Raw genomic sequence first — 26761 nt, forward strand, 5'->3', positions numbered from 1 at the left:
AATTGAGTACGAGGAATCTATGCCATTTGAACTTCTAATTTATAATTTAAAATTAAAAGAAAAATTCATATGAATAAAAAACACACCATTAATTCATTACTAAAAAAACGAGCTTCCCCTCAAACATTAATTGACTTCACAAGCTACAACGGTAGAGTTGATCGTTTTACAAAATGTATTGAGTAAACAAATATTAATTTTAAAATAGAAACATTTGGAAATTATTTTTCAAAAAAAGAAAAAAAGGAGAAGTCCAAAAGAGGCAAAAGGAATCGGCATCGGGATTCATTGACAGCATCGGGCATGGTATCAATCACAATAATCAGCGCCACCCAGCTTCTACCTCCGTTTCCATTTTCCATTTTTTTATTCTAATTCCCATTCTTTCCAATTCTCACTCTTCAAGAAACGAATCATCCTTTTCTCTCTCTCTCTTTCTCGATCTAACCTAACCCAATTCACTGCCACTCTCAACCCATAATCAACCATAGCAGAGACCAGAAGCTGAGAGCTGCATAGAGATCCATGATACTCCTTCAGTCCCATTCAAGGTTCCTCCTTCAAACCTTATTGAATCGCCTTCAGAAGTATGTTCCCAAACCCTCTCTCTCTCTCTCTCTTACATTTCATTCAATTCACGAATTTAGGTTCTGTGTTTTATGTTAGGTCCTCTTAATAATACTTTTTTGTTTTCTTATTATTCTTTTGCTTAGAGTGCAAGTTCATGACAAAAATTGAAGCTTTTTTGTTTGGTTTCTGCTAGGTGGGTTGGTATAGTTTGACGTAACTAGTGTGTACCTAACAAATTATCCATAGAAACTAAGGTATTTATGCAATTGGTCCTTTAATTTTAGGGAAACTTGCCTTGCAAGTGTTATGCTTTAGGTGGAGTTTGGTGTATTTGGATTGAGTGAAATTCTAGAACCTTTTTATGTAAAGTTAGTTCCGGTTGTCTTTCAATAAGAAAATAAGCCAAGTGTTGCGGAGAAAAGGATGCTATGTTAGATGAGTGGACGAAGGATTAGGAATGAGTGCATCAGAGAGGAAGTTGGGGTGGGCATCTGTTGTGAAGAAAATTGTAGAAACTTGCCTTAGGTGATTTGGAGATGTGTGAAGAAGACTGGTAGAGACTTGGATTGGATGGAACGGTGTCAATTGCTAGAGATAGTGGGAGGGGAGGCCTCAAAAATGCTATAGGTGTTTAGATGTTAATAGCTTAAATTTAAATAGGAATATAGGATTCATTTTAGAACGTTATGGTCTTGTTTGTTCTGTTTAAGTAACTGTAAAGGATGGGTACCTAGTTTGTATTATCATCCTGACTTTCTTATGCCACTATATCGCTATATTCCTTATATCAAATAGAAGCTAGTTTGTTTATCCCAAATCCACTGTTGCATCATACCTTTTTCAAATATAAAAGCTATGTTCGAAGCACGTGCATTGGAGTGTAGCACAATTTGCACATTGCTGCAACGATTTTGCGTCTTTACTTCTGCCCGAATTATGTAAGCATTGAAGGTTGATCTAGTGACTACTAACTTGGGATCCATCGAGCATTTGCTGAAAAAAGAAAAATAAGGAATTCCATAGATGGATAGAAACAGGAAAGTGTATGGATATATTTCAAACTGATTCTGAGTAGGCACCAAAATAACAGAAATACAAGGGAAATAGCCTTATGTGCCTATTAACCCACAACATGTTCTCTGGTATTATTTATATTAAGCACCAATCCAAATAAAGGACCTGATCTTAGAGGGAGCTTTGGACTTTTAAGTAGTTTAATGGATGAAAGTAGCCATACTGAGAGAATAAATAAGGGACTGAGTGGAGTATCTTGAAATCAGACAATGTTTTTGGGAGGGAGGGCAGGCACTTAAATAGCTTACAGTTAAATCCTCAATCTATCTATTCTTTTTTTTTGTTCAAGAAAGATAATTGTACTAGATTCCCTTGTTTTTGGAATCTGTCAATTTCTATTTCAGTAGCAGAGGGTGAATTACAGCAACTGATACATTGATATATGAGTTCTGGTCATCATTATCTATCATTTCCATTCACTTGTAATGAAGCATATTCTGCTTAACACTGAACTTCTGCCTTAATGATCTATGGCATATCTCTAATGACAATCTACTGTCTGCTTCAGTCTTGAAAAGGGTATTGAACTGGATCACCACTGGGTTGAATTTGATGATGTTCGATATCATGTTCAGGTAACCATGATTTTTATGTTGAAAATGATTGTGGATATCATTTGTATGGTTGCCCTTGATCACTTTTTGTTAGCTATATGTTGGTTTTCTGACAGTTTTGGGATGTGCATTTGACCAAGCAAAAATTATTGCAGGTGTCAACAAAGAATCCTCATGTTTTGTTGCTTTCAGTATCATTACCTCCCCCATCTTCAGAGACAATTTTTGTCAATGGACTTCCTTTTGGAGCCATAGACGCAATAAAAGCTGCATACGGAGCTACTGTACAAATTAAAGATCCTCCAAGGGATGGGTTTAACCTAACATTGAAAATAAATCTGTCAAAGCTTCCTGCAAATCAAGGTACAAACTGGTTCTGTATATCCTGCCATCATAAGCTTTCTAACTGCTGTTTTTTTAGCATGGTATTATAGTTATCATGGTTTCAAAATTTCAATATTTTTAATTGACGTGCCCCTTTCCATGAGAAGTTCTTCCTAAATTGTTAGCTGCTGTATTTTCTATGCATTAAAACGGTTGAGATGAATTGCATTTCCATTATTATGGGGAGTTGTTGCCTTTCTATTTTAATTTCAGGAATCAATATCTATATTTGTTATTTATATTAGATATTAGATAGGATTTGTAAAATATCTTATACTAAGTGATATAATAAGAGGCATTCATGTGCGTTCACCTAATAGCTTAAGCTTTTGGGATGGTCACTACATGATATCAAAGCCTTGATTTGTCAGGAAATTAGTTTCTTGGTCTGTCAACTCATGTACTTCATGCTTTATTGAATTTCATGTATTTACTTTATTATACTAAATATAAACTCTTTCAAATGTCAATCAAATTACATTTTTAATCATTCTATGCTTAGATTCTATTTTGCATTGAATTGCAATTCTTGTGGATGGGGGAAAAAGTATTTCTAGATTCAATTATTTGGTTGTTGATGTTGGTCTTTTATAATTGGTGGTGTTTCCGATTATGTGCAGATCAAAGGCAATCCTTTTTGGTGAAAATTGCATCAGTGAGGGAGGTTGTCCTTGGTGCACCATTGAGAGTAATTTTAAAACATCTTGCTTCAAGAACTGTTGCTCCAGACATTGATCCGCTTGTCGCCCTTGTGCATCGGCCAAGGGAGTCATTTTTTCTTGTTCCGAAGGTAACAGCGTATTATAAGCATGGTTAACTTCTTTTTTAGCCTAAGTATTCTTCACTATCAGTCTTGAGAATTTATCAGTGGTAAATTATCTTCACAAATTCTTGCATTAAAATACTCCCAGGTTCTTCACAATTTATCAGCCATAAGCCTCAAGAATTACCAAAAGAAATTAGAGTGATTTTGGACATAAAAGGTCATTCTTGAAAGTAAATTATGACCAGCAAAGAAAAAAAATAAGAGGGAACAAAAAGAGCAAAGCTGCTGAAGCAATCAACACATATTTGAATGAAACCCCCTTAAGATGAACATTTTTCTTTACTCCAAAGATAATTGAATATGTGCTATCCGAAGAAATTTCTAGAATCAGATAACACAAATATTAGTCTTTTTTTTCCCTGTTGCCTGAAAACCTGCAAAAATTGTTTGCTGTTAGCTGTTAATTGGAATCAGAGAAAAGGAGAAAATAATAAAATAATGAATTTTTTAACACGAAATTTGAACAATTGAGTTTCACATTTTTAGATTTGTTTCATTGCCTTGACTTGATTGAGTTTGCATTGCTCAGCTTTATTATTTGAGAGGGAACCCTCTTTCTGGTTCAGATGATGAAATGGTTTCTCTTGACAGGCTGATAAGGTGACTGTGGTGTATCCTATGAGATTCAACGACTCAATAGACACTGTCCTTGCAACTTCATTCTTGCAGGTGTGATTTTCGCTTTTTTTCGGTTAATGCCTAATGGTGAGTCGGATTACTGAGTGTGGAGAGATAATGATAAAAGAACATTTCTGTTTGCTTCTTGCAAACCGTTCTTGTACAGTGCTATGCTCTTTGGTTCGGTGCTTTTATGGTTTTAATTTTCGGGGTTTATTGTGATATAGGAATTTGTTGAAGCCAGACGTACAGCTGGGCTTCATAATACACCTCCATGTTCGTGGTCTCTTACTCCTCCACAGGAACTGAAAGAAGTTTCTGCTGATGCATTATTGGCTAATGCAGGATTTGTAACATTTGGTTAGTGTTTGGAAAGTGACACAAAGCATACAGCATTTCTTCAGTTTGCATAATCACAATGTAACTTGTTCAACTTTGCAGTTATCTTCCCTCGTCATGTTGAAGGCCCGAAACTGGATCGTACAGTATGGAATCTATCGACTTTTCACGCATATGTTAGCTATCATGTTAAGGTATTTTAATGGAATTTCCTCATCATCACAGTGCGTCTTGTGTCATGATAAATGAACATGCTGTGCTTATTCTGGTGTAATCATGAAGATAATAATACAATCATTTATTTAGAGTTATTGCATTGTTAACCTTGGTCTTTTACACTATCATAGTATCATCTTTATCAAAGTATCACTGTGAAATAAGTTGTCCAAAAGTTATTTCACAGATAACTGATTTAAAGTATCATTTATTAATTTTGTTTTGGACAATTAATTTTTTCTGAAGAACAGATGGAGTGAGGAGTACTGCATAAGTGTGAGATTAAATAGTGGAAAGGATAGAGACACAGAAAGAAAAAATAATAATGATAATGATAATGGTAGTAGTAGTGGTAAAAAGGAGTTCCAAGGGAATTTGGATATTTTCATGGTTATTTTGAACATGAACATGTTAAATGGAAGAACAAACATCTTTTGCTCTTAAGTTGACCTGTTCATACTCAAAACAGACATAAGAGGAATATAATCAAATGGAAAATTCTGCTAAATTTAAATAAACTTGCGTAAAAGATGTCTGATCCCAGTCTACATTATGCCTATTTAACAGTGTTCAGAAGGATTTATGCATACACGGATGCGGCGTCGAGTGGAATCCTTGATTCAGGTAAACTCATTTTTTGCTTGTTCATATACCTTTGTAATTCACACAAAAAAAAAAAAAAAGAAAAGAAAAAGAAAACATTAACCTAACAAGCCCTTGGCTTTTTTCGACATACATACATTGGTTTCCATTATGGTTTACGGATTTGTTGACTTTCATAGTAAGAAAAACTGTGCCTGTTTTGTAGGCTTTGGATCGTGCCAGACCAGATCTCGAAAAGAAAACAGCAATGAACAGATCCTTCAAACGGCTGGTTAGTTATATGCATGGTTAATTAAATTTGATGGTTATTAAATAGTAATGTCCTAGTTAAATTACACTTAAGGGCTTCTAGGTTAACACGATTTTCAATAATGTTTCTACAGTTTAAAGTTTAAACAATTCTAAAAAGTTCTTATACTGTACAAACAATTTTCAGCCAAAGTCCTTGTAGTTTAAAAATTGTGATCAAACCTATATTCGATTAAATCATGTTTTTCTGAGTAATCTAACATTTTGTTTTTATTATAGTAATATTATAGTAATTCTAAAACTTTTGTACTTGGTTATAGGGCCTCAAAAAGGAGTCAAGAAACAGTTCATTCTCATAAGGTGGAGAAGATTGTTGAGAAAGTACAGATATTCTGCTTCCAGTGGAGAAGAAAGTGCATATATGTTCCTTTGGACCATACAATCAGCCAACCAAGGAATTGTGGTGGCATGTTTCAGTGTCTGCAGATTGCTGCAGATTATGATTGTTAACTTGAAGATTTGATTCTTCTTTTGAACTTGACATGCTCAGCATCCAAGGAAAAATTGCTGACCTATTTTTGCTGACTGCTCCAGGTGCCTGTAATTTTATTCCTGATAGGAACGAAAGAGGATACAAGATAAATGACCAACTGAATTAGTTGTTAAAATGTACAATTGTTTATCAACTGCATGTGGTGTACTTTGTAGGTGTATTTTGGGTTACAGATCTAAATATCTTCCTTTTTGAGGCATTCATCTTGGTTTTTCTTTAATTGTAAAGTAATCTTTGGTATTTTGATGCAAGTTTAAACTTGCTATTGAGATAACATGGATAACCTTTTTGTTTTAGCCATTAAAGGTATTTTAAACTACATGCATGACTGTGTAGCATCTATAAATGGATTTTGGAGTTCAAGTTATCTCTATTGTTATTATTATATCATTATTAATTTGTCTCACTGTAGACATGATACATGATAGAGTTCAATAACGTTGTTTGATTCATGTAGCCAACCCCAACTAGTAGAATAAGGGCACAAGACTTTGTTGTTGTTGATGATGTATTATCATTATTAATTTCCTGCAATCCAATATATCATGATTGGACCATTTTATTTATAACTCTGAAAAGTGAAAAGAGAAGGCCTGAATTATATTATTGACACCTCAAATTTATAGTATTATTACTTCGATGTAAAGCATAGCTATAGCAGCAATCATTGAATCTTCCTCCTCTTCAAGTTGAGAAGCCAATTAGTTGGGTGTATATACCATCATGCAACTAAGTTTTTGAACAATTATAACTGAAATTTAATGATATAGACAATAGTGTGGTGGTGCCATTAATGTGAATGTGCTTTGTTTGACAATTAAAATATTGTCAAAATAATCAAACTTGGAAGGTATATAAAAGTAAAGTGAACATTTAGAATAGCCATATGACAATATTCCATTGGTAAACCATCAATTCAAGTTCATTAATGTCTACAGAATTTCCAGAGTACTCATTCAAACAGCTTCCAATACATAACATAAATGTTCTTAATATTGTATACCTACAACTTAAATGAAACTAAGATACTTCTTACACCAAATTCATTAAGAATAATGTGGCAATTTCGTTCATATCATGTAACTTCTACTCCAATAGACAAACTAGAATAAAATTTAAGAACAAATAATTGATGAGGGAAAAAATTACTTCTCACCATTGCAAATAAACTAAGAATACAAAAAAAAAAAAAAAAAATAATAATAATAATAAAATAAGGGTCCTTGATATTCTGCTACTCTAAACAAACAGGGAACAATTTGAGAAGTGACTATTTCTTTCTTTATGTCTACTTTTAAGACATTAGAGCTTCTAGCCATTCACTTCCATGCCAATAAGGATGAGCTATAGTCCCTTAAGATTACAACTCAAAATGGTAGTTGAGCCAATTTCAATGACAAGGTTGTGAAGAGTGAAACTAATCATGCCACCAGCTTTGAAGACTTTCTAAAAGAAAAATTCTCCTCTTCGTTAGTGTTCACTTGTCACACACCTAGCTTCGACCATGATTTTGAGTAAGCATATTGGACTATATATGCTTATTCGGAATCACTGTCCAAGCTTTCCAATCCTTTCAGTCCTCTGCGCTTTTGCTGCACAATCCGTCAATCCCGAAAAGCAATTCAGTCTTTCATCATGAAAGGTTTCATTATGTAGGAAAAGTAATTAATCAAAATGCTGTGATGTATTTACATAATTACATTCATAAGCATAAATGCTCAAATTGATCCTTGAAAAATACATGAGATGTTTAGTCCATCCTTAAAATATATTTTTATGTTAATTTGATCACTCATAATATAATAAACATCAATTTAAGGACTGCATTTTTGTCCACATTGAACATTGAACAATGAGAGAACAAATATGATGTCCAACATTTTGAGCACTAACTTGATATCATGAAAATCTTTGGAGGATTAAATTGTGGAATGGTTACTCTTTGTACATCCCTAAAGAGAGGAAGGAACAATAAAGGGAGAAGCAGGGTTACCTTCTTCACAGACTTCTTCTCTCTGACCTCATACCTGCTTTTTGTCAGGTCTGATAACCACATTCCCGGGAAACAGTACTGCAAACCAAAATAAATATTAGAAATAAAGTATGCTTATTTAGTTAATTATTATAGAAATTTCACTTATCAAGGTGTAAATATTATAAAAAATAAGTATGAAAACAAAAATATAACTAGATGTATCTAAAACTATCTAACATGATACATATCCAATATAATATGGTAACACCTGTAGAGTTCTGTCTATGTTCTTTGCTCTTTTCTTTGGTCTTTGAGGTATCTTTGTTCCTTTCATGGCAAGGAAATCATCTTCTTTCTCCTTTCTTGAAAGTGCAATGTAGATCCTTGGCCATTTAACTACTTCCACAGTGACCTTGTCTCCATTTGCTGCCAGCGAGGTCATAGCTGATACAGCCGGAACAACACCAGGATCCTGCTCGGATTGCACCGAGGCAGAATCACCTTGACTGTACAGTCTTTCAGAGGCTTGTGTTGTCGATGAACCACTCGGCTTCTGACACTTTGCTGAACCAGAAGAAGGCATCCTTCTGTTACTTCTTTCTAGTCCAGAATGAGACTTTTTCAGTGCTGCTGATTTCGGAACAATGGAATTGCTGCATTGGCTATTTCTTGAAGGGGATTCGCTTCCAGCTGCAGATGGATCTTCCAAATTCCTGTTCATTTCCAACTAATGAATGCTCAAGAAAAGATCACAACAATGCAAATGAAAACTAAAATAAAATGCTTCTACTTTGTTCATGTAGAAGCAGAAATGAGTTTTTTTTTTAGCACTTCAAATTGTGCTGAAATTTTGTATGAGGATAATAAGAGAAAACAAGATCTAGGGTTAGATTAAAGGGCACATTAATTTCTACGCCTGTTTCTAGCATTATTGGCAACATATATTTTGACTATAATAAAAAACTTTAACTATCAAGTTTAAATTCATAAAAGAAAACCGAACTCTTATTATAACTGGAACAATGTTTTAAGGAATGGCATCTTTTGAAATCATTGAATAACAAAAGTAGCAGTGCTCTGTTTGTGAAAAAAAATATCAATCAGAAAATGAGAGGCATAAAGAAAAGAAAAAGAGGAATTTGCCATAAGTGTAAATGGTACCTATGTATCTTATCTAACACAATTGTACTATTTTTCTTTCCATAGAACCTAAAGTGCAGTGGGATTCATCATCCATCACATCTCACCTAGCAAAGAAAGAAAAACAAAAAAAATTTACTGAGAAAATGAAAAGAATTTTAGTGAATTATAGAATGAAAAAAAAAAGAAAAGAAATAATATATTCCTCCTTTAGCACTTTAAACTGAGTTGAGGTTGGATTTGATAAACTTTATGTGCAAATTGAACCATAATAAAATGTAATATACTCTAGTTAATCCAAGCATCAAAATGTCTTCCTTGACAAACCTCTAAAATTACTCATTAAAACTAAGATTAGAAAGATCAGATACCAAAAAAAAAAAGAGAGAGCACAGTAGATAACCATTCAAAGTTTTTTTCATAAAAGAGTAGAAGTTAGTAAATTACAATGGGAATGTTCATACCTAGGACTATGTTTTCTGGTCCTGCTGCCATTGGAGGCAGCTGCTCCTGAAGAAACAAAAGGTGGCGGCGGCGGCATGGATCCGGCAGACGACAACTTGGCGACAACGGCTGCCGGCTTTCCAGGGACAGTGTGGCTGCTGCTGATCCTCCTCTTATGTTGTTTAGCATGAACAGAAGATGAAGAATCCTCAATGGCAATACCCCTTGAGATCCTTGATCTCTTTCTATGACCCCATTGCAAAATCATATCACCACCACCACTTGGACTTGTGCTGTTGCTTGTGCTGATGCTATGAGTACTAGTCTCAGTTGTTGTTGGCTGAGGAGAATCAAATGGGGACATTTTGGTAATTAAATCTAATTCTAGTTCTTGTTCTTGGTGTTGGTTTTGTCTTTTTGGCTCATATGTGAATGAATCTAGAACCTTTCTTCTCAGAGACCACACAACAAACAGTTTGTGGGTGTGTATATTTGTACATAAATTATATGGCTTCAACTTTCAAACTTTGGCTTCAAGTTAATATTTTTGAAAAGGGTTTCATTCACTTTCCCATGTTCTTACCATGTGCTACCCATGATATTTTTTTCCCACTTTTTCTTCAATTTTCCAATTTCTTAAACTCACCTTCTGCAAGAGTAAAAAACAAAAACAAAATTGTGTAGCAACAAACATCAAAACATAAAGATAAATCGGTAAAAATGGGACTCATTAGATATATTTGGTTTTAGGAATCAGAATTGTGAGTATTAAAGGAGTGCGTGGAACAAAGAGCACTTTATTTGTCTCCATTTTTTTCACCACTTCAATTGTAGTAAGCTTTATTACAAGTGTTGAACTCTTTATTTCTTTTAAAAAAAGATATATTTATTTATAAATCTATTACTAAAAATTTAAACTTTTTTTTTGTTTAAATTGACAAATGAAGTGACTATTTTATCAACTTAAATTAATTAAATATATAACATAAAATAAAGTATTAGAACATGAAAAAAAAATAAAGTTTTATATAGATTATAATTAAGAATAGGTAGTAGAGGAAGTGATGATTATAGATTCCCGCTTGGATGATTCAAAGAATAATTTGTGTTGATGTTCATAGAAAAACAAACGTTATAGGATTTTAAATTTTAAATATTAAATATAGTTTAGCAATGATTGTGACTAGAGGACCCTAGCAAAAAAATTAAAATATCTTGAATCTTTAATTGATTTAGAGTGATCATATAATTGGATTAGAAGAATTTGGACATGTAAACATGAAATTCATTCTATAAGTTATTGAGATGGGTCCTAAGACCTTGGAAAAAACTTCGTAAGAGTTGTTTATAAATAAGATATTAATAGTTTACCATAAAAAATTGTAAAAAATGTAGGAATTAACTTTTTCAAACGATATTTGACTAAGGGTCCGTTTGGAAAACTTTAAAAGTAACTTTTTTGAGTTTTTGACTTATAAAAAGTAGTAGTATTAATGTATGGTGTAATTTTCAAAACCAAAATACAGTTTTTTAAGAAGCTATTTAGGAACTTATAGAGAAGTTAAAAAATAACTTCTTTCATAATACTACTATTTTTTTTATCACATTTCTATAAAATAAGTACTTTTAGAACTAAAAATCCAAACACAAAATAACTTATTTATAAACTACTTTTAATATAGTCATTTATTGTTTAAGCTATTTTTTCAAAAGTAACTTAATTAAGTTGTTTACCAAAACTGGGCCTAACTTTATCTTCTTTTTTCTTCCTCCTACTCTTGTTAGTTGAGAAAGAAAAATGTGTGAAAATTTTTTATTGACTAATTATCCACAAAAAACATTGATTCTCTAGTTGGACTAAAAAAAAAGATTACCATGGTCAATTTTTTTAATCTAAATTTGTTCTTTCAACATTCCAACTTCCAACTCATAGATAACTCATCATTTCAATCATTTTGTGTCCACCAAGACTGGTACATCATAATGTCAACATTAAATTAAGAAGGTCAAGTATTGCCTAGCCTACTTAAATATATACACCAAATATCAATAAATTCCTCTTGGTTTTGACAATGGATTTTCCCAAGTGGTTTCACATTGCAAGGGGATTTACATTTCTACCACCATATTTAAAATCACAGTTTTAGAAGTCATATTTTATGCCCTTAAATTGTCATTTTATAACTATACAAAAAAAAAATTGTCATTTTATAAGGAAATACTTTAAAATTCATCATATGATCATATCTAAACAATTTAACAACTTTTAATCTGATATATAAAATTAAAAAGAATCCTACAAGTACATTATATATAAATTGCAAGATAATTTTCTACTTATATTTCTAACAAGCAACAGTACTTCATCTTATCATATTGTGCAGACAAAGTGCCTGTTTGGTTTTAGCTACCAATGAGGGAATGAACAAGAACAAGCATTACAATTTTAGGGTAATAAAAGGTGTTACAGAATAGTTCCAATGCATCATCCAAAAACCCTAAAAGTGTTGAGCAACTTGAGCTCAATCACATTATAAACAAACTATTGCCTTATATATATATACTGAACAAAGTTGGAGTCACAAGTTAGAGATTTTCTTAGAGGAGTCACAAGTTAGAGATTTTCTTAGTCCTTTTTGAGTTTGTCTTGGCCAAAGAGTCACAAATTTCTCTCCTCCTTTTGTTGTTTTTCTTGTCATCCATGTAATCATTATGGTTAACAGCTATTCCCCCAGTACTCTTTCCTTGAACATCAAGTGCATCTTTTACAAAAATCTTCAGTCTCCATAGGGTGAAGTCGGTCTGTAAATTTTTACAAAAATAAAATATGATGAAATTTTGCGTAGCACGTAACATGATAAAAAAAATAAAATTAAAAAAAAAGTTTTAATTACTATAAAAATCCCCATAATTTTCATTCGAACCTTCAATTAGATTCCTATAGTTGAGAAGTTTGTGTAAGTTTCCATATTGTACAAAATTTTTCAATTACATTCTTATAATTTATATATTTCTACATAAAAAGTCTTTATATTGTACAAATGTTTTTCAACCTAAGCTAATCCCTTTAGTCTAAAAGCTTTTTGATCATTCCGTATACCGTACAAAAAATGTATAAATAACTGGTTTATCATCAATATAGAGGCTTGAACACAAAATTTTTAAAATAGAATGACTTGGTTAAAAGAAACATTGGTATAGTTCAGGGACTTTATTAGAAATGTTTTAACTTTGGGGACCTCCAAAGTAATTTAAAGTAGTTATTTAAACAGGCCAGAATGGTCAAAATTTGACAACGGAATGCTGCAAAAGTTGGTAGGTAGATAAACAAAAAACTAGCATTACAGACCTGAGCATCAATGTCGAGGTCCACCTCTTCGGCGCTAGATTGGAAGTTAGGGTTGTTCTCAGCAACAATCTCCAATGCCCTGTTTAGGTTTTCAGGAGACAATTTGGTGAGAGCGGTCCCAAGTAGTTTCTTCTCGTGTGTAGACAGTTTCCTACATTAAATTTCATTTGTCATGGTCAGTGATGGTAAGCAGTGCCAAATGTCAACAATCGACACAATACCAAAGTACCATTGCAAGATAAATCATGCATTCAAGTTTCAATGCAACAAACTATCAAACACACATTTATGGATCAAATCGGCATATTGTCTCAGCAGTATGATTTAAGCACCTTTGAGTTTAATGCTGAACAAGGATCATGAATTCAATACAATATATATATATATATATATATATATATATATATATATATATATATAATCGGAATGATAGGACATGAAAATACAGATTCAGTAACAAATTTTCAGTTCAATTTCATGCCAATGATATGGAACAAGTGACAAATTATTTTCCACAAACCTGCACTTCTGAATCACCATCTCTTTGAGATTCTTCAAATGTATGTCAACTTCTTCAAGCTGAAAAACCAGGGAGTTGAAAGCACGAATCATTGTACATACTTCTAGGTGGCATCAAACAAATTATTTTAGTTTTGCTGGAATGCAAAATTCAATTACAACAATAACTAACCTCGTTGCTTAAATCCCTAGCCAAATTGGCATAAGCAGTTTCCTGAGCAAGCTGCAGGTCTAGTTGGGCCTGTGCTTCTTCCTCCAATGATCTAGCTTCCTAACAATGAATAGAGAAAAGGCAAGGACATGATGTAATATATCACAGCCACATAGGCAGCACGAAATCACAGCTTCCATTGTAATTGCAGCATCCATAATTATAAATATGAAATTTTCATTTTCAAAAAAAAAAAAAAAACTATTTTGGAAAATATTATTTACCTCTTCAGCAACTTTAGGCAAAAGTTGCAGCCATTTCTCCTCAAATTTTTCCAACAAGGTCTTTGCCATAACATGGACATCATGTTTTTCATTGTTGTATTTCATTGCGTTCTTAAATATCAACCTTACGTCAGCATATATCTCCCGGACATTCTTATATCCAGTGCCATCCTTGGCTTCCATTTTACTTTTTATTGTACTAAAATCCATTGGCTTTTCAATAACCTAGAAGCAGAAAAATAAACACTTAGAAATCATTCTAAAGTTCTAAATGTGAAACCAGCCGCACAAATTATATTTTTTTTTAAAAAAAAAAGACCAAGCCAATAATTAACCTTTTCTTTTCAGCAGAGTATATTCAAGTATTTTTTGTAAGCAACAGAAAGGCATTACCTCGTAGTAGTCATGAAGCCCAAGACCTTCTACATCTACAGGTTCCATAAAGGGCCAGGCCCATTTATGCTGAGTGATCTGAGTAGAAACACATATGATATATCAACATTTAATTTTCACGTAGAACTTGGTATGCTCAATCACAATATTCAACATTAAAAGGGCTAGAAGATAATTTAAAAAATGGAAAAGAAAGTGCATCTCAAGAATTTGTGGTTAACTCTTAAAAAGATCACAAAGAAAAAACAACCAATCTTCATCCCACCAAAATTGGTTGGCTACAGGGTCATGAAAGTAATGTACATGAAAAGATCTTAAAATATCTAGCTGGACAAAATTATGGACTAATACACCAGGATAACTATCGACTTTTTAAATAAATAATAGTTTTACTTGACTTCTAGGTATCTTATCTTCCTAGGAATTTATTATTCAGAAGCATATGATCTTATAGTTATTGGATATGTTTGGAGAAGACCTTTATAGAGGCTCAAATTAGGAGAGTGGATCAGATGCTGGGTAATCCTAAAGCGAGAATTGGAGGGAGACCTAAGGAGACTACAGGGGAAATTATTGAGAGATGTGAATATATACTCAGGTAACACGACAAGTGTGTATAAGTGAAGTGAACTGAGCTTAGTCAATGATAGTTGTGGGAATTTCCATATACACCCTGGCCAGCCAAAAAGCAAAATCAGTTAATCAGTTAAAGGGTGCATGCTGCATAGCCAAATGGTTCCATGTTAATCCCACAATATACAAAAACTATAAATAATGGTAAAAAAACATCCGCACTTGCCTGCCGCAATATTGTTGCAAACTGGCGCATGAGTTCTTGCATTCTCTTTGTAGCAGCACTTTCAGTTCGTGCAGCATCTAGCAGCAATGGCTTCTTAGTTGCAATAAGATGCTTCTCTCGAACCTTCTCTTTTACAACTGGGCCACCTTTAGAATTATTACCTTGAATGCTATTGTTACTATTGGATTGGTAGAACTGTTCAACCTCAATCAATTGCTTTTCAAGCTGCAAAGGCAATAAGATTATCTTTTAACAAACAATTTCAATGGTTCAAAGCTTATAACATTAATGTAATGAATGGAAGCAAAATTGAACTTCGCAGCAAGTATAAGCTACCCCTAGAGCTTTAAATATTCATGAAAGATGTATATTTTCTTTCACCCTGTTAAAAAAAAAAGGAAAATAATTTTGCAGTTAAAATGAGAGAATTAGGGTTCTACTGATAGAAATCACTTCAGATATGAAAATATATGTGGCAGATGAATACATGCCCAAAGGGTTGTTCATAATATGTCAATTACTTGTGTTGATGCCGAAAAATACTAGTTTCATAAAGATAATCCCTCTAATAATTAAAAGATCACATGCTAGTCATTTGATAACTAATTCAATAAAAGCAACATTTAAACCATAGCATAAAGGGAAAGGAAATAACTCACAAAAGGAAAAAAGTGTTGCTACGGCCCAAAGTTGAGCAATTCACCAATGGAAACTAAAACCAATCCGGGAAATTTGGTTGTTCTAAAAAACAGGGTTTTGTGTATTCCTTTAACATGGGATAAAGTTTATTAGGTTTTTTATGGTGTTTGGATAGTACTTTGGTATAAAGGTTCTCTCATAAACAAATAATGTCCACCATATCCACAAACAACAAATGTTCACCTACAAGATCGAATCAAGGACTAATTACATGACTATAGTTAACAAATATTCCTTTTTTGTGAAAGCACAAAGTATCCACATAAGTTCAGCTCCTAGAACCACCCATCAATACTCATTGGACCGTGGGAGCACAAGAACTATGAATTCTCCCCACACAAGTTCTTCATCTAATGTTCAAAACGGCATCATTGTTGCAAGAGTCAAACTGCATATCACCTTAATCAACCCTTCACGAGTAGTTAACTGATATTCTAAAATGTGCGAAAGATGCTAATGAATTCAGACTAGTCTTCTAGCAATATTAATCTCAAGCCTAGAAATCAACTTGAAAAATCACTTTAACCCTAGAAAAAGAATAAAAAAGGCCTTAAATTTATTTTCCATTAGTAAACTTAATGTACCACAATACAAACACTAATAATGAAAGTTGAATTCCAAACACTGTTTAACTGAATTCCACTTAAATTGTTGCTCTGGGAAGAACAATATGAATACATTCCTAACAATATGATTTTTGGTGTACACTTAGCATGGTTGAACACCAAAATCTCCTCATATTTGTTTGGATTAAGCTTGTTTTAGCCTCAAAAGAGCTTATAATTTAAAACTCTCAACTCCAAACTCAAATCATGCCCTATTCCATTGTTGCCAAGACTAACTAATGTTTCAAAGTTATGTCCGAATTGAAAAACAAGCACACACCTTTTTCAAGAGACAGAGAAACAACAAAAGCATAACAAAAACAAGTAATGGTATTAACCACAAAATTAATATAAAATTTATAAAAGAAAATTAAGGAAGATCTAAGGAGTTGAAAGATGAGGTGCCTTATCAACATTGGCAACAATTTCATCAACGTTGCGCTTGAAACCATCCAAATCAGCAACCACGTCGGAGGAAGCAACACCGCCGCCGCCATTGCCGCCGCCTACGGTTTGGTCCATATCCGAATGGAAAGAACAATAATTCAATTGGGGACAAACACAAAGTATTGAAGTAATTGAAGAAAAAACCGATCTTTCAGCTGAATTGGGGTTTCTTCGTGCTTCAGCTCCAGTTGGAACCTTCAGCTCCAGTTGAAGTAAATCCCTTTTCTAAAAAAATAATAATTAGAAATTGTGTGATTTTATATTTTGAGTTTATTTGATTTTAGAGTTTTAAATATTAAATCTCCATTCTCCCATAAGAATTAGTAGTGAATAAAACGATAATATAAATGAAAAAAAAATACATTATTAACGATAATAATTCAAAAAAATATTTTCGATTTTATTCATTAGTTAAATTGATTTTCTAAACTTTTATTTAGTCAATTAGTCTTTAAAATTTCAAACAAAATAATTACGTTTATCATACTCAATTTTTTGGGATTTTTGTAAAATTTTTAAATTTCTAAAAAATTATAATTACATTTTAAATTTTTATACGACTCTAAAACTCTCACACATTCTCAAAACAGTTACTGAAAAAACTGTTTTAAATTTTTTAAATTCTTTAAATATTGTTTTGTAGTTTATTCTAGAGATTAATTTGTTCATATTAGACATCTGAACATCTTGTCATGGGGTTCGTTTATATTTTTATGTTGGTTGCTAAAGACCTAACACAATTCTCCTCCTTTTTTATGTTGGTTGAATCGCGTCTCAGGTGGTTTGGACATGTGAGAAGAAGACCGATAGAACATCCAGTCAGGAGGGTGAATGAGATGGAAGATGGACAATTGGCGAAAGGGAGAGGAAGACCTAAGAAAGAAGACCATTCATGAGGTGGTCAAACGAGATCTACATGTAAACGGTCTCTCTGTAGACATAATACATGACATGACAGAACACAATGACATCGTTTGATTCATGTAGCCGACTCCACTTAGTGGGACAAGGTTTTGTTGTTGTTGTTGTAGACATATGAACATCTAAAATAGTTATATATTTGAATTAATATTTTATATCAGCAGTCATTATTAATAACTAATAAAAATAAATATTAAAAATTATTTTGTATATTTTAAAATACGAATAATTAAAATATCCCAATTTAAAAATTTGAGGGGTTTTTTAACTTTTAAGTGTTTACTCTCCCTCCTTGCAACATTGAATAAGAGGTAAGATTCTGATTCTTCTGCAAGATTATTGGTGTAGCCTCCTCCCCCAACCTCATCCCCTGCCACACAACACAAGGGAAAAATAAAATAAAATAAAATATAATAATAATAATAATAATAATAATAATAATAATAATAGGGTCAAAATTAAATTATCCACAAAACTGAAAACTGAGCTAACTAAACGAAACTGCTAAACAGAAAGGATGATAGAGTAACAGAAAAATTCAACTGTTTCTACCTTCAAGCTTACCTATGCCAATGGCTTCTCAATTATTCTCACTAACCCTAACACCAAACACTCTTCTTTCATCTTCTTCTTCTTCTTCTTATCTTCTTCAGACACACTCCTCCCTCTTTCCGAATAGTAATGGACCTCCATTCACAAGGCACCTCCTTATCCACTATCGCAGAACTTCTTCACTTTCCTTTCTTCCATTCGTTGGGAACGAAGACACTGATCTCCGAGTCTCTACTCAGCAACAACAACAAGAAGAAGAAGAAGAAGAAGAGGATGAACCAACACCTGAGGACCTTCAATACGTTAACCAAATCAAAAGCGTACGTTTCTCTAATTTCTCTTTTCAATTATTTTTTTCGGAAAGTTTTTTCTTCTAATTCAATTGTTGATTGCATTTGCAGGTTTTGGAGCTTCTTAGGAAAAACCGGGACATGCTCTTCGGCGAGGTACTTCATCTTTTCTTTTCTTTTTTTTGGTTTTTTTTTTTTATAATTTTGGTTTTTTAATCAGTTGTGTGTTGATGAATATATGTCAAGAACTGTTTATTATTTGAGTTGGTAAGATACTGAAGTTGTTATGATCATGCCATTCGGATTAAATTAGAAGCTTAGAACTTTTTATTGTTAATTAGAGAAGGAAATATGGAAAATGGAAAGGGAAGGACACTTTTTATTTTTGTTCATCAGAATGACTAAACATATATGATTTATGATAAGTTAATATGACATCGTTTGATTCATGTAGCCGATCCACCAGGTGAAACAAGGCTTAGGCGCTTGTTTTTATTGTTAGTTAGAATGGCCTAAAGAGTCTGAACTGAGATTTTAAAAAATATTGTTTGAGCTTATAGTTTTCACTGTTGCCACTGTGTCTCTCAACCGATTCTTGCATTTGCCGCATTGCTATCTAGTAATTATTTCTTCCCCCCGATTTCCAGGTGAAGCTAACCATAATGATTGAGGATCCTAGAGAAGTCGAGAGAAGGAGATTACTCGGCATAGAAGATCCCGATGCACCAACAAGAGATGATCTAGTTGCTGCCTTGGACGAAGTAAGTTCGTTCGTTACAATAATAATGATAATCAAAACGTGTGTTGTTAGCTTAAATAATAGATGTTTTTTACAAATATCAACAAAGTTTTTGGTAATAATGATTATAAAATTGAACTATAGATCATATTCTGGCTGGTGGCTGCGATCATCTCATTTCCCTTAAATGTGTGTAACCTGTGCTGCTTTCTCAGAATCTGCTCCTCTCTTGTTCTTGCATTGTGCTGCTGTGGTTTCCTTATAACACTCACTGTTTGGCATATATGGTCAATGTTGTTGAGCTTTTCAAAATCCCTGGACCAATTTCCAGTGACTAGATTTAATAGTTTGGTAGAAGTAAAGAACATAAGTTGTTGTGGCAGTGTACAATATCCTTCAATTTGGTGCTCCTGATTGGAGTATACCCTTCAATTTGGTAGACGTTTGCCATTTATTTGGTGTAAAGTGCATGGCCTTTTTCTAATGAGGGGTTTCACAAACAGATATAATGAAGGATTCAGAAGCTGTGTTATATTGTTTTCCATATTCCATTTTGTAGAGGATTCCTCATTCTCCTCTTCCTCCCAGTAATTTTTTCGCTTCAAGTTAATAAGATTTATTCGTTTATAAAAACATCAAGAAGAAGAATGTTGTTAGTCTCTTCCGATAGCTTCTAATTAAATGCTTTTGAAACCAGAAAGTTAAGGGAATGAGAGCATAATCAGCAATTCATTGTCTGAAAAGCTATACATCTTGTGCACCTCTGTTATGCTTCCTCAGCTTTTAATTCCAGTATAAACTTGATTGCTGCTTATGGAAAAACTAGTCTAATTTTACATTTACTAGGTGAATGAAGGAAAAGTTCCAAAGGATAGAGTTGCTCTGAAAATGCTTGCTGAGGAATTGGCTGCATGGCCTAATTTGGAGGTATGATTCAATTTGAGCATGTGACATCTGCTTCAACATGCAATATATCTTGATCATTCTTCTAAGGTTGTCGATAGTTTTGTGCTTTATGGAGGTGTTATCATTTATTTTCTCAATGGCCTCTGAAATGCATCATACCAGTAAAATCACCTTCTAAATAAGGCACTCGCACTTGAGTAGCTTCTTGTATTTTTGCCTTAAACATGCATCTTTATGGCGTCAAGAAAGTTCTACTAGAATAATCTTTTCTTCATTGACTGTTTTTCGTTTTTAATAATATTATTTACACAAATAGCTATGAACAATTCATGTCTTAAATGCTCTGAATTAAACTTTGTGCATGTTGAACCAAACTAATCTGTTAGACCAAAGTTTTGATCAAATTATAATTCAATTAGTAAAATTATGATAAAATCTATGCCATTAGATTATCTTGATGCATGATTCACCAAGTTTGTCTTGATGCTTCACATTGTCCTTGTTTGTTACCTTTTCATTCAATTCCTGCTGTTTCTTTTTCTTCTTCATCTTCTAACTATGGAATGTTGACAGACTGAAGCACCAAAGAAAAAGCCTAGCAAATCGCTCTATGCAAAAGCAACTGACACAGGAATAGATCCAAAAGTGGCTGCAAAGAAGTTGAACGTTGATTGGGATTCAGCAGCTGAAATTGAGGAGGTGGATGATGACGACGATACAGAAGTGCCGCCAGCAGTGGTCAGTTCCTAACCTGCCTCGGAGATAATTTTTAATGCTCTTGTTTCCTGCTTATTTTGTTTGGTTAGCCACCATGACTGTTCCTATTTGAATTTGAAAAACTATGATGTTGTAATGTATGATCCAAGATACAGTCTTTCGGAAAATTAAATTGAACTAATAATCTAACTTGATGTTCATAATGATAATGAATTTGGCTCCATTTCATTTTAGTCATAGAATTCATGATATTCAGAACTATGTACAAAAGTTTGTTGAAGAATAGTATGGAGTTCTCACAATTATCATTTAAATTCATTAACTTTTCTTTTTTAATTTAATTTATGTGCTTTGTTGGAAAAATCTTGCATGGCTTATCTCGAGGATTAATGTTATATAGACTCATGTTTATGGTGAATCCTATACATGGCAGCATATCAACTACTCAAAACATAAGTTATAACTTCATATATTTGTATCATCATCGATTGATACATTGCCACGTGTAGGATAGGATTCACCATATTTTGAAGTCTACAATAACATTTTTTATCTATCTGAAGTCCTGATAAAGGAGGAGAGTTGTATTAGACCGTCAACTTTGTGACATCTGATATTTTTTTCTACCATCTTTTATTTTACTTTTGTTTGGTGATTCATTGAAGGTTTTCCACTGAGGAAGTTCTTTGGCCTGCAGGGCTATGGAGCACTATACTTGGTCACGGCTTTCCCTGTAATTATCGGTATCTCGGTAGTTTTGATTTTGTTTTACAATTCCCTCCAGTAGGAACTGTTCCGGTACCGGTATCATTACTGGCCCAAGAGACCTGAACCCGGCCTCGGGTCCAAAATCCCCACTCCTGAACAGGAACTTACATTCAAATTCCTTGTACAATGTTACACCACATGTTATAATGAGGTAATATAATATATATTGCAAAATTTTCACTTTACATCATCTAATTAAACATTGTAGTGTTTATTTATCTTGGTGAAACTAGTGTTACTAAATCTAATGTTTTTGAGGAAAGCTGCCTGTGAAAGAAGAAACAATGTTTGTTGCATCTGATAGTTTATTCTAGGAGTTGATTCCCTTAGGGAAAGTTGATAAGAATTAAAACTTACGTGAATGTATATCTATAAAATTCATGCATTTAGATGACCTTTTAAATAGTGGATTTGAAAATTAATTATTTTTAATGATGTAATAATACGAATATCTTATAACCTATAAGAGTGGCATGACAAGCACTCAAATCGACTTCTTCTTGTTGAAGAGAGTCGACCGAAAATTTTGCATTAATTGTAAAATTATTCCGGAAGAGAGTTTAACAACACAATATAAGATGCTCGTCATGGATTTTCGCGTTGAACAAAAATTGAGGAAAAGACATCATACGTAGAACACAAGAACAAGGTGGTGGCGGATGAAAGATGAAGAACAAAGAAGCTTTTTAAGGGACAAAGTGAGAAAGGAATGGAAGCACGGAGGAGATGTGGAGGGAGATGGCAGAAATTATTAGAAGAACAATAAAAGAAAGTTTTGGTGAATCTAGAGAGATAGGTCCAAGAGACAAGAAATCCTGGTGGTGGAATATGAGTGTACTAGAAAAGATAAAGGCAAAAAGGGAGTACTTTAAAGAGTGGTCTTTATACCATAATGCAGATAATTGGAAAAAATATAAGGGGGCTAAGAAAGATAAAAGTGACTGTAACTAAAGCAAGAACAAGAGCATATGAGGGTTTCTACCAGTCTTTAGACACGAAGGAAGGAGAAAAAGGTATATATAGAATCACAAAGAGCCGTGAAAGAAGAATGAGAGACTTTGATCAAGTTAAGTGCATAAAGGATAAAGACGGAGAGGTTTTAGTTCAAGATGAGAAGATCAATGAAAGATGGAAGAGCTACTTTTACGAGTTATTTAATGAATGACAGAAGACTCTTCTGAGCCTTGGTCGGTTATGCACGAGGAAAGAATATCAAAACTTCAACTACTATTGAAAGATTCGAGACTTTGAGGTAAAAGAGGCTCTAAAACAGATGAAAAATGATAGACAATAGGACCCGATAATATTCCGATTGAAGTTTGGAAGGGTCTTGGAGAGAAAGATATCAATTAGTTAACCAAGTTTTTTAATCAGATTTTAAGGTCAAAGAAGATGTCAGATGAGTGGAGACAGAGCACCTTGATAACTATCTACAAGAATAAGGGAGATATACAGAGTTATGAAAACTATAGAAGGATCAAGCTCATGAGTCATACCATGAAGTTATGAAAAAATGTGATAGAATGGAGGCTAAGACAAGAGACATAAGTAACAGAAAACTAATTTAGTTTTATGCCAGGCAAATCCACCACTGAAGCTATATACATGTTAAGAAGGATGATGGAGAGGTATCGTAGTAATAAAAGGGATCTATATATAGTGTTTATTGATTTGGAAAAAAGTATACGATAGGGTGTTAAGGGAAGTCTTATAGAAGGTTTTGGAAAGGAAGAGAGTAAGAATCGCATATATTCGTGCAATTAAAGATATATATGATGAGGCTACAACTAGTGTGAAGACTCAAGGTGGTGTGACAGAGGAATTTTTTATTGGTATAGGATTATAACAGAGATCATCCTTACGTCCATACCTTTTCACATTAGTCTTAGAAGCACTCACAGAGGATATCCAAGAGCCTGTGTCATGGTACATGCTTTTTGCTGATGATATTGTCCTTATGAGAGAGTCAAGGAAAGACCTAAATAAGAAGTTGGATTTATGGAGAGAAGCTCTAGAGATATATGGTCTGCGCATAAGCCATAGAAAGATGGAATATATGGAATGTAAGTTTGGCCGCCAAAGGAAAAACCTTAATACAAAGGTAAAGATTGAAGAAAATATTCTACGAAAAGTTAAAAGTTTTAAGTATCTTAACTGTATGATGCATCATACAGGATAATGGAGAGATTGAATATGATATAAATGATAGGATCCAAGCAAGTTGGTCAAAATGACGGAGTACGTCTAGTTTTATATGTAACAAAAAAGTGCCTTTAAAATATAAAGGTAAATTCTATCGCACTTCTATCAGACCGGCTATATTTTATGGTACAGAGTGTTGGACTGCCAAAGGTGAGCACGAACATAAGTTAAGTATGGGAGAGATGAAGATATTGAGATGGATGAGTGGTCATACGTGATTGGATAGAATAAGGAATAGAGATATAAGAGAGAGAGTTGGAGTAACACCTATTGTGAAAAAGATAGTAGAATCACATTTTAGGTGATTTGGACATGTGAAAAAAAGATTGACAGAGCACCAGTCAGGAGGGTGAATGAGATAGAAAATGGATAAGGGGTGAAAGACAGAAGAAATCTTAGGAATACCATCCATGAGGTGGTCAAACGAGATCTATATGTTGTAAACGGTAGCTCTGTAAACATGATACATGATAGAACTCAATGACGTCGTTTGATCCACGTAGTCAACCCCACCTAGTGAGACAAGACTTTGTTGTTGTCGTTGCTAATGATATAATAATATACATTGAATATCCATGTAAAATTATTTCATAAATTCATAAATAAAGCATAGGTACTTCTATGACAACTTGTTAGACATTTTATAGGACACGTATGGCATTGTTAGTGCTAGCACGTTTGAAATTTGGCAGGTGATATTATAGGTTAATGTTGAAACTTGTTTCATAATGTCGTGCATACAATCATTATACAAAAAAACATATGGTATTAAGGAGTAATTGGCCAACATGTCATTATTATCATCATCATCATCATTTCAGAATCAATTAATTTATATTAGAGATAGAACATGGTCAGCACGATCAAGATGTGGATGGACATATAAATAAACCAAGAAATATGAACACAAAATTGCAAAGAAAGCTGAAGGTGATGTCCCTATGACAATAATGGACAGCCCCAAAATCCTAGTCAAGAAGAGCTCACAAAAAGAAAAGCATACTGTGGTAGATCCAATGACAGTTGAAGATTCTTCTTTCAATCATGGATTCTTTGATATTTCTCTTCCAATTTTTAGCACAACTATGGCATTTCTACCACTACGACCTCTAAAACCAAAATTCTTGAGACACAGTCTTCCAAATTCGGCTAACTCATCGCCAGGGTTAACCTCGGCTATGTTCAAGAAGAATACAAAAGTTGGGATTTGGGAATCACGACGTCAAGCTAGTAACTTGACACTCAAGGATCATCATCTGCAACCAGAGATCAACTTAAGAAGAAGCAAGTCGTGTGGTGAACGATGGGATTATGAGCCGTCGGATGAACTTGATCTTTGGTTGCTCAAATCGTCTATTGCCAAACATGCTAACAGGTCTCCTCTTAACGAGATCCAATCCATTAGTACTGGTATAATCGTTTCTAACCAGTCTTGTGGTAATTTCTCCAGAGAAAAACCTCTTGATAGAAATCTTTCCAGTGGCGACGGTTCGTTGGAACCTGAAGAGGGATTCAAATGCAATGCTCTTTGCTTGCACTTGCTGAGTTTTGGAAAATCAAAGCAACTTAAGGAAAGAAAGAAAGGGCAAGAAATGGAAGGTGCATTAGTATCTAGAAGAGTCTCTTTGGAGAAGTTTGAATGTGGTTCTTGGGCTTCTTCAGCTCTATTTCAAGAGATTGAAGGAAGGGATTCTAAGAGTACTAGTACCTACTTTGACCTACCAATGGAATTGATCAAATGGAATGCCAATGATGTAGATGCACCAATTTCATCAGCTTTTGTCTTTGAGAAGGACCATGATAGGGTTCTCAATAATGGATCCTCTAAAACAAGCCTTGACTCTCAAGAATCCTACATTAGTCCTCGTTTAAGAAAAGCCAGAGAGGATTTTAATGCTTTCTTAGAAGCACAAAATGTATGATGATCTTTTCTTTTGCATAATAATGTGAAGTTAAGGACTACTATATTTATTCATTAATAATTATTTTTTCTTAAATGTATTTGTTTTGGGAAATAATAGTTCCTTTTAATTTATTTCTGAAACATTTCCAAGTATTCATCTTCATGCAAGACAACCACTTATTATCAATCATTGTACTATTTTCTTTTAAGAATTCCAAAAATATTCAAAGTTTTTATAGAAAAAGTACAAAATTTTAAATTTTTAAAATCTTTGTTATGCATGTATTAGAACAAAAGGTCTAAAACATTCTTCTAATAGTAACATTATTATATGTTTTTTTAGAACATATATTAACTAAATTCGTCTCTAAATAATATATATAAATTAATATATTTTACATATGAAAAAATTTTAAATGCCAGCATTTTTATTAAAATTTAATCAGTATTTAACCATTAAAAAATAGTGTATAATTTCACATTATTAAATATAATCTTATACCATTAAAAATATTAATAATAACTAATTAATGGTTATAAATCATAAAATGTGCTAACCCTAGCATTACTGCTATACATACCCATAAACAGCGATAAAAGGTCTGTGACTAGAAGAATTATTTTAAGTAACATATAATCTATTTTCCTTTTTATCATCGATTTTATTTATTTTTTAAATAAAATATGTGGGTATTAAGTATTAACTACACATTGGTCAAAAACTGATGGGATTCCTTTCTTTTCACTGTTTCTTATTTTGGGTAATTCTTTCCACCACAGGGAAAATTTGTGTTCATCACTATATCAAATTATTCTTTTATCTCTGTGGACTCATTAATTAATTATTACAGTTCCCTATATAATTTAAATTTTGTTTTTTCTTGTTTATTTTTTATGAACCTTTTCTTGTTTATATATACTGTGTCGCTTAGATAATTTGTACAATAATTAAAAAAATAATTATAAATCAGA

The 26761-nt window shown here is 33.1% G+C and overlaps 5 protein-coding genes across 6 annotated transcripts; 3 read left to right on the forward strand and 2 right to left on the reverse strand.

Annotated features, from left to right (window-relative positions):
- The first annotated feature begins 76 nt into the window (after nucleotides 1-76).
- Nucleotides 77-6353, forward strand: LOC112719705 (actin-related protein 2/3 complex subunit 2A). The gene is made up of 10 exons (XM_025770367.3): nucleotides 77-587; nucleotides 2153-2219; nucleotides 2354-2561; nucleotides 3203-3372; nucleotides 4000-4077; nucleotides 4254-4386; nucleotides 4468-4559; nucleotides 5149-5205; nucleotides 5390-5455; nucleotides 5754-6353. Exons 1-10 carry the CDS (start codon nucleotides 526-528, stop codon nucleotides 5790-5792), a joined length of 972 nt encoding a protein of 323 aa, XP_025626152.1. The 5' UTR covers nucleotides 77-525; the 3' UTR covers nucleotides 5793-6353.
- Nucleotides 6354-6865: 512 nt separating this feature from the next.
- Nucleotides 6866-10377, reverse strand: LOC112719707 (uncharacterized). Its single transcript, XM_025770368.3, has 4 exons — nucleotides 9566-10377; nucleotides 8230-8674; nucleotides 7980-8057; nucleotides 6866-7578 (listed from the first exon to the last, which is right to left on the reverse strand). Exons 1-4 carry the CDS (start codon nucleotides 9907-9909, stop codon nucleotides 7525-7527), a joined length of 921 nt encoding a protein of 306 aa, XP_025626153.1. The 5' UTR covers nucleotides 9910-10377; the 3' UTR covers nucleotides 6866-7524.
- A 1423-nt stretch (nucleotides 10378-11800) lies between these two features.
- Nucleotides 11801-17216, reverse strand: LOC112719708 (transcription factor GTE1). The gene is made up of 8 exons (XM_025770369.2): nucleotides 16750-17216; nucleotides 15041-15265; nucleotides 14242-14319; nucleotides 13849-14073; nucleotides 13586-13684; nucleotides 13415-13473; nucleotides 12895-13045; nucleotides 11801-12347 (listed from the first exon to the last, which is right to left on the reverse strand). The coding sequence occupies exons 1-8, from the start codon at nucleotides 16864-16866 to the stop codon at nucleotides 12153-12155; spliced, it is 1149 nt and encodes a 382-aa protein (XP_025626154.1). The 5' UTR covers nucleotides 16867-17216; the 3' UTR covers nucleotides 11801-12152.
- Nucleotides 17217-18044: 828 nt separating this feature from the next.
- LOC112719709 (ycf3-interacting protein 1, chloroplastic) lies at nucleotides 18045-21869 on the forward strand. 2 transcript variants are annotated; one of them, XM_025770372.3, is made up of 6 exons: nucleotides 18045-18584; nucleotides 18666-18710; nucleotides 19202-19315; nucleotides 20140-20220; nucleotides 20773-20937; nucleotides 21582-21869. In XM_025770372.3, the coding sequence occupies exons 1-6, from the start codon at nucleotides 18279-18281 to the stop codon at nucleotides 21591-21593; spliced, it is 723 nt and encodes a 240-aa protein (XP_025626157.1). In that variant the 5' UTR covers nucleotides 18045-18278; the 3' UTR covers nucleotides 21594-21869. The 2 variants fall into 2 exon arrangements, with proteins under 2 accessions (XP_025626157.1, XP_025626155.1); XM_025770370.3 differs by having other exon boundaries at nucleotides 21614-21869.
- Nucleotides 21870-23228: 1359 nt separating this feature from the next.
- Nucleotides 23229-25940, forward strand: LOC112719710 (uncharacterized). The gene has a single exon (XM_025770373.3). The coding sequence runs from the start codon at nucleotides 24828-24830 to the stop codon at nucleotides 25806-25808; it is 981 nt and encodes a 326-aa protein (XP_025626158.1). The 5' UTR covers nucleotides 23229-24827; the 3' UTR covers nucleotides 25809-25940.
- Nucleotides 25941-26761: the final 821 nt, after the last annotated feature.

This window comes from Arachis hypogaea, chromosome 11 (assembly GCF_003086295.3).
Source record: "Arachis hypogaea cultivar Tifrunner chromosome 11, arahy.Tifrunner.gnm2.J5K5, whole genome shotgun sequence".
In the NCBI taxonomy this organism is placed as follows: domain Eukaryota; kingdom Viridiplantae; phylum Streptophyta; class Magnoliopsida; order Fabales; family Fabaceae; genus Arachis; species Arachis hypogaea.